The sequence below is a fragment of the Aulonocara stuartgranti genome (assembly GCF_965226115.1).
Source record: "Aulonocara stuartgranti genome assembly, chromosome: 7".
Classification (NCBI taxonomy): Eukaryota; Metazoa; Chordata; class Actinopteri; order Cichliformes; family Cichlidae; genus Aulonocara; species Aulonocara stuartgranti.
Genome location: NC_138945.1, coordinates 17,337,501 through 17,350,395, shown reverse-complemented (window position 1 = coordinate 17,350,395; position 12,895 = coordinate 17,337,501). Strand labels below are relative to the sequence as shown.

At 42.0% G+C, this 12,895-nt stretch overlaps 1 protein-coding gene across 12 annotated transcripts in view; it reads left to right on the top strand.

Moving 5' to 3' along the window:
• dab2ipb (DAB2 interacting protein b) overlaps positions 1–12,895 on the top strand; it is a 179,309-nt gene that overhangs the window by 130,375 nt on the left and 36,039 nt on the right. For all 12 annotated transcript variants that reach the window (XM_082542352.1, XM_082542351.1, XM_082542354.1 and 9 more), the window contains 2 exons: positions 1,095–1,193; positions 3,582–4,136. In XM_082542352.1, the coding sequence (XP_082398478.1) occupies positions 1,095–1,193; positions 3,582–4,136 (654 nt within the window). The remainder of the gene's footprint in view (positions 1–1,094; positions 1,194–3,581; positions 4,137–12,895) is intronic.

Sequence of the window (12,895 nt, the reverse complement as noted above, 5' to 3'; positions counted from 1 at the left end):
ACACTAGCTGAAGCTCCTGGGCATTCAGTGCCATCTGTCATATCTACACAATAATAATACTCAAAAGCTGAGAAAAAGCTAATTAAAACTAATGGTCACAACAAATCTTTAGTATTGCTATTTATCCAGGAGCCCCCCTGTGCCATAGTTTACTAATTCACAAATTTTAATCATTAGTTTGGGAAATAGAGTCCGTAGGACAATATTAGTTATTTGCAAATATATTGGTGTCATCATTTGGCAACCCGTCTTTGAAACGCCACAAACGCAACAAGCAGTTGATTCCAGCAGAATCGAGCAGAGCGTGAACAAGTAAGACAAAATAAAATGACATTATTTTTAAACTGCATTCCCATATTATCTTGAGAAAGACTCATAAGTAACTAAAGATAACAAATGTAATGGAAATCTGTTCATGATTCATAATATCAGCCGATATATTGGAGTTCTAAGTCCCCAAATATTGGTGTTGGTATCTGTCTTAAAAAGCCTATATCATTCAGCCTCTAGCAGGAATATTTTTGGAACCAGCGAGTCCTCTAATCCCCTGTCTTTGCTGTAAATCTCCTTCTTTATGAGCTGCTGATGACCAGTCGCAATCAAAAGTCATGATAGAGCCAACTTCTCTTTATTGTGGAACACACAATGTTGTGATTAACTCTTGATGACTTTTCTCTAGTTACAGAAAATCAATGGAAGTACAGTGGGCAGTTTCTTTAATTACTACATGAAATTTGATGTCTTGTAATTATTGTTGTTGGAGCAGAGAAATTCAAAACAAATTATGACAGACTTTGTCTTTAATCACTGCATTAAGGGCTGAATTGTCAAGAAGGGAGCTTCTTGGAGGGAAGCGACCCAATACTATCCTAAACTTTCTGCCCTGTGCTCTGTTCACCATTCATCCTGCTGTGCTTATTTTAAACCATCCAGTTTCAAAAACAGCTCTCACATAAGGAGACTGAAGATGCTCCTACCATTCTTTTGCTGTCTGTGGTATTTATGAGCAAAGTTTTAGTGAAACCTTCACTGTTCTATTTTTTTTCTGACAGTATCACCAAAGCATTTTAAATTTTCCCTTCTCTCTGTGGTAGGTCACTACCTCCACAGGAAGCAAATGTTTCTCATGCCGTTCAGCAGCCGAAAGAGACAAATGGATGGAGAATCTGAGGAGGGCTGTACAACCAAACAAGGTGAGTATGAAAAAACACACAGTGGGTGTGAAGTATTCAGTGGTAATATGTTCATACACAAGTGTCTCAATTCCAAACACTTTGAAACAGTGATGAGGACAGAGCCATACAGAGTTTACACTGTGTTGCAACTCACGCAGCAAGAATCCGATGTGTGCACGTCAGGTTTGATGAAGAAGGCATACAGGCAACATGTAAAGAGCTTTTTATGTTTCAGTACCATCTGGGATCCTGACAAACAGCTGTGACAAGGGGAAGGTGGCAAACATTTTAAGCCAGGGAAATAGTCCTGCTCACTCAGCCTCTTCACTCTTTCATCCGTCATTATTTAGCAAATTACTCATTAATTAGATGTGGAGAAGTGGCGGCGTTGGGGGTGTGGAGGGGTTCTTAAATAGCTCTGGAATGTTCCTTGTCTTAGCCCTTTTGATATGTGTGTTTTGAGTGGATGAAATGCATTTTTTTAGCAAATGTTTTTAAAAATTAAACTTTATTTCGTAATTTTTCTCTAAAGCACTTTAAATATATCTACTACCACTAATCCACCACTACTATGATATTACCTATACCAGGTTAGACAGTCAAGAAAACTATGGCGTTTTTAAGATCATACATCTCGGTGAAAAAGCAGTTTCAGTTTTGGTTACATAAAGGCTACTGCACACAGTTTGCACTCGGATCTTTCTGCCAGAATGGCTTCCTAATGATCACAGTCACTAAGGAAGGCAGTGGCTGGAGACTGCAGCAGGAGCACAATTATAGTGACTGTGAACAAGGAACTTGAGATTGAGCTGCCTTTGAAAGGTTGAGACCAGGTTTGTGACCGCTTGCAGCCAGTTGCCATCTTCAAAGCAACTTTGAGGCACCAAGATGGTGACGAAAACGCAATAAAAAAGACAGTCTGCAATCAGTTTGCAATTAAATTGGGTCAAGTTTGCAATTAGTCTGTAATTCGGTGCGCGCTCTTTATGATAATGAGGTGATTAACTGAGATAAACAAGGTGAAAACTGGAAATCCTTTGTCGTCTACAAACAGAGAAATTCCCATTGGCTACTTACATTCAGAATACTGCCAAAGCCTCATAGATTTGAAGAGTAAAATTGCGAGTGAAAGTTGGTTGTCCAGAGGTTGAGGGCGTTGCACACTCAGCCTAAGGTCAACCACTTGCAATCAGTTGTAGAAAGCAAAAACATTCAGTGCACTCACTGGGCAAACACCAATTGTGTGATTGTTTTCTTTCTAAACCTAAGTATTTTTATCAAGGCTAACCGAACTGCAGTTGAAGAATGAAAACGCTTTTAAAGAGCAAACAGCAGCATATTTAATTACCCTTTTAATTTCCTGCTTGGTTACGTCAAATGGTAGAACTGTGCTTTAATTATCATGTGCGCAGTGACTCAGCACATGAATCACGCAAGTCAAGATATTTGCCGTCTGTTGGAGAGATTAATAAGGAAGTTAAGTGCTCATCATTTGGAGGGTTTATTCTCTAGATTTGTGGGGGACGGACCTGGAAAGGAACACAAGTGCGATCCCTTGACATTCCTTGAAGGTTTATGTAAGACTGTGACATAACCAGGCAATATGTAGAAGAGCACGATGATATTTTGATAGAGACATATGTATGTTTTTCAGTTACAAATAGAAGCAAGTTAAAAAGCCTTGGGGAGGAAAAAAAAAAAGGCCCGTCTTTTCTTTGTAGGTGTCTGTAACTCAGCTTAGTGCCTCAAATTTCAGCTCCCCGTTTCATGTAGCTGCACTTAAATGAATGGCGGAGACATCAAAAATAAGATGAAGAGCAACAGAAACACGAAGCGTAAACGAAATTTAACTGCACCATTAAAAAAAATGTGAAACGTATTCAGATACCGGTGAGTTCTGAGCACTCCAGAGATCTAAAGTAGTTCTCGTGATTGTAAGACGCTCTGCCACTTCTTTTTCTTTTTTTTTCCTCTTTTTTTAAAAATAATGTAATTCTTATCTCCTCTCTTCTTTTTGGGAGGTAGTTTTCAAAGGCAGTGTGAATAATGGGCCAAAAATATGCCCGCTCTTGGCAAAATCAATTGATGACATAAGAATGGGTTAGCACTCTGTGAAATAATGTAGGATATTTCTTAGCTCTTTAATGATCGGGAATGGAAGGGAGAAAGGGAAGTTTTTAAATTGCTTCAGTGAAATGTTTGAAATACTGCCGAGGTTGTTTTTGACTCTTAAAGCGGTGAGACTTCCCTGTCGGGGTCTGATCTCGAATTTTATCAGTTTGCTTTTCCAACTATGTGGTTTGTTTAGTGGATTTGTTCACTGCCTTTTTTTATTCAGTAAATTATGTTTATCATGTTGCTTTTCAAAATTTGATCAAACTACTTCCTGTCATCTTCCGTCTCCAGGACAACAGCCGACGGGTCGAGAACATGCTGAGGCTGTGGATCATCGAAGCCAAGGATCTGCCGGCCAAAAAGAAATACTACTGTGAGCTCTGCCTCGACGACTCGCTCTACGCCCGCACCACCTGCAAGCTCAAGACCGACAACGTCTTCTGGGGAGAGCACTTTGAGTTCAGCAACCTTCCCGCCGTCAAGACCATCACAGCCCACCTCTACAAAGACACAGACAAGAAGAAAAAGAAAGACAAAAACAACTACATCGGACTCATCAACATCCCCGTCGCAGCTGTCACCGGGCGACAGTTTGTGGAGAAATGGTATCCCGTCAGCACCCCGAACCCGCCCAAGGGCAAGACGTCTGGTCCCATGATTAGAATTAAGGCACGCTATCAGAGCATGAACATCCTTCCCATGGAGATGTACAAAGAATTTGCAGAGTACACTACCAATAACTACATGCTACTGTGCTCTGTGCTTGAGCCTGGGATTAGCGTCAAGAACAAGGAGGAGATGGCGTGCGCGCTGGTTCACATTCTGCAGAGCACTGGCAAGGCCAAGGTTGGTAGCAAAGATCCTTTATTTCAGATGTTTCCACGTACCTTGCCATGAGGTAATGACAAGACATTATGAAAGCTCACAGGGGTTAACTGTTCCTCCGCTGCCTGCTCATCTTGTGAACTGTTGACCCTCTCCTCTGCTGTAATGCAGAGCAGACAAAGACCAGACAGACAAGTGATTTCCTCTCGCTGCACCAGCCTGTATTACAGTTTTAACTCAAGCTAATCCCTCGCACATATCCCCCCGCAGCGCTCCGCAGCATACCGATGCAGGACCGAGCACTGCTTGTCTGTAGCACTCCAAGCACAGGGATAGATTAGCTCACCACAGTGGTAGCTAAGCCTCCCATGACAGCAGGTCGTTGGGACTCAAATAATCTTCCATCCGTCTAAAATAGCTGCCTTTGACTTTTCTTTGACGGCACAATATTTGTGTTTTCCGTGGGTAAAACATGATGCTATTTTGACCTTACATACTGTAGCTATGAAAAAAGTGGAAATTTGTGTCAAAATCAAGTTTTATGAGCACATATTGTTCTGATACAGTATGTGGAGAAAAGCAGTAGGTTGTAGGTTTTGCTCAAACATTTGTGAAATAATGGGTCCTTCGTTGTGCGTGGTGCTGTAGTAAAACGCTACCGTCTGGTAACAGCACAGCTAAATATTCCATGATTAACTAGTAGTGGGATTTATGCTATATGGAATTGTTTGGGAACCACAGCGAAGTGACAGATCACGTAAAATGACAGAGCCTGGTTGTCAAGTGCTGAGGTGCATACTAGATAAGGCCCTGATGCTTTCAAAGCTCATTAACATTAGCACAAAAACTGTGTGCTGGGAGCTTTCGGCCCTTCTCCCTCCTCTAACCCCTCAGGTGGAGCAGATGGCCGCCTCTCCCCTGAGCCTGGTTTTACTGGAGGTTTCTTCCTGTTAAAAGGGGTGTTTTTCTTTGCCACTGTTGCCAAGTGCATGATCGTAGGGGGTCATCTGATAGTTGGGGATTTCTCTCTGTTATTGTTTATATATAAAGTACCATGAGGTGAATGGTAAATGGCCTGTATTTGTATAGCGCTTTACTTAGTCCCTAACTAAGTAACTGGTGATAGCAAGCTACATTGTAGCCACCCTGGGGCGCAATGATGGAGGCGAGGCTGCCGGACACTGGTGCCACCGGGCCCTCTGACCACCACCAGTAGGCAACGGGTGAAGTGTCTTGCCCAAGGACACAACGACCGAGACTGTCCGAGCCGGCGTTCGAACCGGCGACCTTCCGATTACAAGACGTACTGCCAACTCTTGAGCCACGATATTGTTGTTTTGATTTCACACTATATGAAATGAACTGAATTGAATTGAAGTTGTGTCTTTCAAAGGCTCCCGTAGGTGCGCTATGTATCAATGTCTATCACATCAGCATCACTTCGTCTTTTCTTCCTCGTCAGTTTCCAGCCACAGTTTCTGTTTCTGTTTAGTTTGCTTGTCAGTTTCTCATCAGCAAAGCTTTGGACTTTCTTTGACTTTATCCCGGCTCAGTGGGGCGATGAACGATTAGCGCTTAAGAAGTGATGTCAGTACACAATGTACTGCCACTGTGCTGGTTTTAGGCTCAGCACTGATAGCTGCTGATTGATGGGTGGGGGTGAGGCCGCCCCTAGTCCCCGCAGAGATGCCTACTTCCTTAATTACTTTCAATTAATCCCAGACTTCTGAGGAAAACACTGGTACTCTTAGTTCTTTCTCACCTCCTCCCCGGTCTTACTTCCCTGCTGCTAGATGCACATATGCTGGAGCTGGCAGCAAGAAGTGCTACTCCCAAATGCTCATCTTAAAAGAGAGACACAGATAATTTCCCGAATACATCTGTGTTTCAAGAAAAGTCCTTTTAAATGTAGCCTTGCATGCTACATACTGACGCCTTTAGAAGAAGAGGCAAAGAACAGTCTGCGGTTTGATGCGAGCACAGAGTTAATGATAGCTGCTCTTAAAATGCGGAGTGTTTGTTGTGTTAACTACTGCAGCTTCTTTCTTTCTGTCAAGGCTTCAAGACATTGTAAAGTGGTCTGACATTTTTAGGCGGCTTACTCACAAAAGTCTGTTGGGTTTTTTTTTCCCTTTAGCCTTGATAAATCAGAGATGGAGCAGTCACATCTCGCCAAACAGCACCCTGTATTTCCAACAAATCACTTATTCTAAAATACTTTTAAGCCTAATGATGATGTTCTGTGCTGCTGAACACATGCTTTAAATGGAGACGTTTCTGCGTGCGTTGTAGAGTTTGTTCAATTTGGCGATTAAGTGTTTTTCATGTCTTGCCAACTTACTTACAGTCTTCCTGAGAATTGGTGAGATATATTTAGGAATCGAGCAATTTATTTGTGCTGAGATAGACTCTGGGAAATCATGTAGGCTCGGCTTTCTGCAATTGTTTAATAAAGCCTTTGGTTATTTACTTCCCTCGGTATTATTGTGTAGTCTTCTAACTAGCCAAGCTCAAGTCAAATCCATGAGTCATTTTTCTCTAATTCAGTCTGCACCAGACTGGATTTTGGCAGCGTGGAAAAATGGAGACGATGCATTGCCGTAGCATTGGACGCTGACAAAAAAACACAGCACCCAGTGGAGTTGAAGTGGAGGTGAAAGTCTCTTTGTGGTCCTGCTGATGTGTGTTGTCTTTAATCTCCCATGCACAGGTCAAAACCAGCTTCTAAGTGGACCTGGAGTTGTTAGATGCAGATTTCAGGCTGCCGCAGTCATCAGTATGCAACACTCCTCGACTTCTGTTTCATCTTGTGACATTTTATCGCCCATCACCAACTAATTAAGCCCTGCATATTCCGCTCTGTTGCACTCCTTTTCTCTTGCCCCCCCTCCCACTTCCATCTTTGTCTCCCTTCATCTCTCTTTCATGCTTCGTAGCATCTCGAGGCCAAAGGTCTCTGGAGAGATGTCATTACTGATGCTGTATTGATGTCTCGATGCATCGGTGAGCATAGGCACACCCTGCTTATAAGAGATTATGCACACACCGTTGTGTGATCACAAGAATTTAGCAGGCAGTTTATTCACTGTGTTCATGACCATTATGCCCAGGTCAGACTACATATATTTATTCGCACTTCAAAATAATGCTTACTTATCTTATATTGAGCCTCGTTGTAACCGATTGTCCTAAAGAAGCTGTCTTAAGGGGAAGGGAGCTAAAAAGTTCCCTTCCCCTTAAGACCATCCTCACTTTCCAGCTTTGTTCTGATTGGCTGACCCTTCACAAATAGAAAGCTTGAGTCACAGATGGGTAGGGGGACAGCGTTCACAGCTAGAGCTGTGTGCCTAAGATGACCATGTTAGGGCTATCCCTCCAAAATGCCAAATGTAGAAAAACTGCTTGAAATTTAGCATGTAAAAGTCATATTCTTTTCACTGCAATTCGGGGATTAGTATAATAATTGTGTGAGAAATCCAGTTCTCAGTCTGCAGGTTTTTGGTGCTGTTAGGGCTCGACATTGGGTCCATTCTTACCCTGTGGGAAATGGTGTTTTGTCTGTACACCCAAGCAACACCATTTGAAGTTCCCCAATGACAATAACAAGCCATCTGCTGTATTGGAATTGCCCGGAGAAGTTCACCTTCCCTTTTTTAAAAAAAAAGAAAATGTGGAAATATCCACTGCTGGCATTATTGATCACGTCCTCTTGATACTTCGGCCCTCGGGAAGATTATGTTCTAATTTTGTTGCCGCTCATCTTAGCTGGCTGTGCGAAGCGGCGATAAGGATTATTCATTTTTATGATAACTGGCCAGAGGGCGGGGGCGTTCCAGTTATTATGCCGTAGCGTTTTATGTCACAGCTCCTCGAGGTAAACTAACGGTCCTGCTTAAGAAATATGTGGGCTCTCCTCTGTGCATTCTGTTAGTAAATTGGTAAGTCAGCCCACAGCACAGCCTCACTTGTGTTAAGCGTTTTATTAATGTATTTTGCACTGTCATCAGCAGGTAGCGATGCTCATTGCGCAGCTGTGGCACACAGGCACAGTCGGCTTGCGCAAACACAATATAGTGTGACAAATGATTTACCAACATAACATAAAGGGCTCGGGTAGTTTTTGTATTCCTTTGGGCTTTTTCATTGTGGCTCGGAATGAATCGGTTGTCCCTTGATGGGGCCGGTGAGCATTCAGAACATGATGGCGGCTTGTCAGTGGATACCCTCCCCATTAACAGGAATAATGTGATTAGTGTATAATACACACAAGAGGGCACACTGAGGACAATCTCCTAATGCTATAGTGTGCTGGCCCCTTCAGCACACTGGAAATAACTGTAAAGCACGTCAGTGTCCTTGCTCCTCTCAGCGTCTCTTGTGTATTTGCGATATAGATGCGGCACATCATACCGTTTGACTTTATAATCATTCCGCCATGATTTTTATTGACCTTCCCCTGACAGCGTGGGGTGACACAAGCGGTGAAAGCATTTGAGCAGCATTTTCTCCAACAGGAGGAGAAAACTAAATAAGGGAGATGAAGCCGGAGCATACAGAGTTGTTTTGTTTCACCTTGTAGCAACACTGTTTTTGACTGTGGAGCCAGACAGCAGCAGGGAGGGAAAACATTCAGCTCTACAGCGATGCTCGGCACACATTGATCTTGGAAGTCTTTTGACATATCTGCTCGCACTAAAAATATCTGCAGTCTCACTCTCTTCTGCTCTCTCTGCTCTCGCTGGCTGTTTTTTTTTTTTTTTTTTTTTAATTGTTAATTTCCTTGCTTTTACTTGCATAGCATGCATGCATGCATGTGCAGCGAAAGGCATACCAATAAACAGCACGAACACGGTGCTGAAACAGGAAAAAATATGAAATTTTGAAATGTAATATATATGCAAGTTCTGTTTGATGTTGCCCAGCTTTAGCAACATGCTGAGCCTCACTCAAAGTGAGCTTCAGTTCGACTAGCTAGGCCATCTCAATTTTGTGTCACCTTTGATCTTCGAGTTCCCTGTCCCCTCAGCGAAAGTGCCTCCATTTGCTGCACTTGCAGGGAAGAAAGTCGATGGTCATGAAGCTAAAAAATAAATAAGAATGTGGTTCAGTCTCTTTTGACATAGAAAGATGTGACTCTAGTTTTGGTGGTTGCTCCAGACTTAAATACTTCAACATGTAATGGAGGGATTTCTAACATGGGTGTTCATCCTCCAACATGTATTAATCTTCTGAAGAAATTTTCATTTTGGGATTAATAAGATATAGATTGTACAAAGGTCACGATTTAATTGAATTAAATTAGAATCTAATGCTAATTACCAAATGTTTTTATGCTAATGCAATAATCATGGTCACTGTGATACTTGGCAAACATCAGCATTCTTGTACATCAGTGTGAATATTAGCATACCGAGAGTTGGCTCAAAGCGCTGCTGCACCGGGTGCATTTTCACAGACACTCTAACAAGATGTTGACTTTTAATTTTGCCTTTAAACAAACCTTCAGTGAGTTAATATTAATCTTAGTGGGGTATGTGTTCTGTGTTGTTTACACCAAAAAATAAAAAAAAACACCCGCAGTAGAAACAGGCAGGAATGACTCATCAACATCTAATGACTTAATATGAGCCTTGTGATCAAGGTCTACCTCCTTTGTGGGTATAACGCTTTAGGACCACACGATGCATCCCTGCAGAAATAAAAACAGGGGTTAGATCCAGAGCTGTTCTGTTAACATGTTTCTGCAGCTGATGACATTAGCTGTAAAAACCTGGTCAAATCTATCATCGTAATGATTATCTGCACCAGCAGCTAAATCAGGAGGGTTGCAGGCTTTCCGAGTTTTGTGTGCAATGACAAACGTCTGTGCCTACGGGAGGAACCGCTTCCATTTCCGTCCAGCCTCTGGTCCTCTCTGTCAACCCAATGTGACCCTCACAGGAAAAGCTGCAGGGCTACAGTGCTGTAATACTATCCACCAGAGCCCACAGGGGGGAAAGACCAGAGAGGGCAGCAAGTGATGGAAAGATGAGATGGCTCATTGGTCAAAATGTTAATGTTGATGATTTTTGCACCCAAATGTATTGTTTTATTGTTTTTAACCTAATGTTTAGCTACCACCTTGTAGTGTGGGGGACATTACTCCTTACTTTTCTGAATAGTAATGCAGTACGCAACTTAATTACTCACCAAACAAAGTAATTGATTACACCACTCGTTCCATTACTTTCTTGTTACGCCATCAAATGACCTAAAATGCACAGTCTCATAATTACCATTTAACAATATAAACCTTAGACCACACTCCAATACAAATCCCTATCCTAATGAGGACCAACTGCATCTTTCTTGTGGTCTTTAGGTGTGAACACAAAGCACAGATGAAAACAACCAAAAGAGGCTTCAAAGTTATCGCCATAGTGCTCGTCACTGCCTTGATGCCTTGCTGAGTTACATTACTGTTACTGAAAAATAGAATGTGATTACATCAATTATGTTACTTTGTAACGTGTTACAACCAATGCTGCTGTCTTGTAGTTTACATACTGGTACAGTATTGGTATAGCAATAGTTAAAGTTTTTCTTCTCCCTGCTCTCACCTTCAACCGTTCATGGTAGATGCCCCTCCCTGAGCCTGGTTTCTTCCTGTCAAAAGGGAGTTTTTCCTTCTCTTTGTTGCCAAGCGGCTGTTCATAGGTGGTGGAGGGGAGGCAGTTGTTTTGATTTAGGGCTACATGAATAAGAGTGAAATGAATTGAACCACCAACAAGTAACTTCTATGTTATGTGATTTCCAATAAGTCCGAGTAGCTCCTCAGTCTGTGAATCTAGCTCTGCTAAATATTGTTTTTAGTCACGGGAGAGGGAGACAAATGAATAAACAAAAAGCATTTATGCCGAATTGAAACCTTCATCCATGCTCTGTTGGACATCGGTGGAATCAAATTCGAAGCACCGTGAAAGAAAAGAATAAGCACTGCTATGAATTAATTTCAGTAGTTTGAATTCTGTCACGTACATTTTCTACACCCAACACAGCGCAGTGTGCATTTATTCTAGCCACTGAATGTGAGGTAAATTGATCTGTCAGTATGAGAGACACATATAGACAGTTTTAAAGGGAAAGAGTTCAGAAGAGCATGTCGTTACCGAACATCTTTTTTTCCTCTTTTTCTCTTCTCCTGCCCCATTACTTCCTTTTAAGGTATTTTATTGCTCTCACTGTTGGATGTCTTCTTTATATTGCCATAGAAACACAAAAAAATCTCTGAGCCAGTGCAAAACATAAACATGACCCCTTTTTTGTGTGCTTCTCCTCTCTCCCTCTTTTCAAGTCTCAGTGTTTGCCTTGCAAAGCACAGCAGTTGGAAAGTGTGCCATTTAAAATATCAGTGCTTCTTGTTGTCTTTGTCATTGTCAGAGGCTCTTGCAGTGAGAGCCCTGATTGTTATCGTGCAGATTATCACGTCTCTTCGGGCCTCAAAGGCCGTGTGTTTGGATTTCAGCTCCAAAGCACGTGCAGACACTTGCAGAGGAACATCACTGAATATAGATGTGACACCGCTTTAATGGCAAAGTAAACCAATACGTAGGGAACTTCAACTTTCTCAACAGGAGTTTGTTCCCTACTATTTATTAGATCTAATGAGCCTTGCTGCACTGCCTAGCCTCCCTCTGACCCTATAGTAATATCACCCTCCTTTCTCTGCGCTCGGTGTGTTGGGCTTTTTTGAAGCATGGCCTTCTTGATGAGATGTGGCAGTGATATAGGGAGCGTTCTAGTTCTCCTTATTAGCACTGAAGCGGAGGGAAGGGGCGGGGGCATAGGCAGCAGGATTGAGGGCGTCAGAGAAAAGGCTGGAGGGAAAAGGAAGGCACTCCAGACACTTTTTAGGACACGATTGCTCAGACCATTTAGATGCTAGTGGTTATGTATTACACTAAATTATGGTCTGCGTATAATAACTCAGCGCTGTTCTGTTTGAATTTAAAGTCCGCGCAGTCATTTGTTTTTACAATATGCAGGTATTGTAGAAATACCACTAGACAAGACTTAAAAAGTCAATCCACTGAACACCTTTTCGCACTGACCTTCATAGTCCACAGAGGATAAATCTCGGTGACTTTCACAATACCCTTGTTTATCCTCTTGTGCCACCCAGTGGTTAGTTTTTGTTGTCCATTTTTCAGAAAATACTTGCAAAATTATTTCATTTCCCATCATCCTCTTCTGCACTAGTTTTCATACCCCCGTTCTTCGACTGTCTTTTATTAGTTTCTTCGGTTGAGTTGATTTGTTTTTGGTTAATAATAAAATACAAATATGTGACTACGTACACCCGATGGCCACTTTATTAGATACACCTTGCTAGTACCTTTAGCCTTCAGAGCTCCCTTAATTTTTCATAATGTAGATTCAAAAAGGCTGATATTCCTCAGAGACTTTGGTCCTTATGGATAAAATGGCATGATTACACTCTGCAGATTGGTCAGCTACACAGTCATTATGGAAATCTACTCTTCTACCCCATCCCAAAGGTGCCTTATTGGATTGAGATCTGGTGGCTGTGAAGGTCAGTGAACTCAAAATAATGTTCAGAAAACAAGCTTGAGATGATCTGAGCTTTGTGACATGGTACGTTTCTTGCTTGAAGCAACCATCAGAAGTACACTGGGATCAAATCGATAGACATGGCTGGAAACAATACTTGCTTGTTTTCATGTTGCTTACACCGATTTTGAACCTACCATCCAAACGTCACAGCAGAAACTGAGACTCAT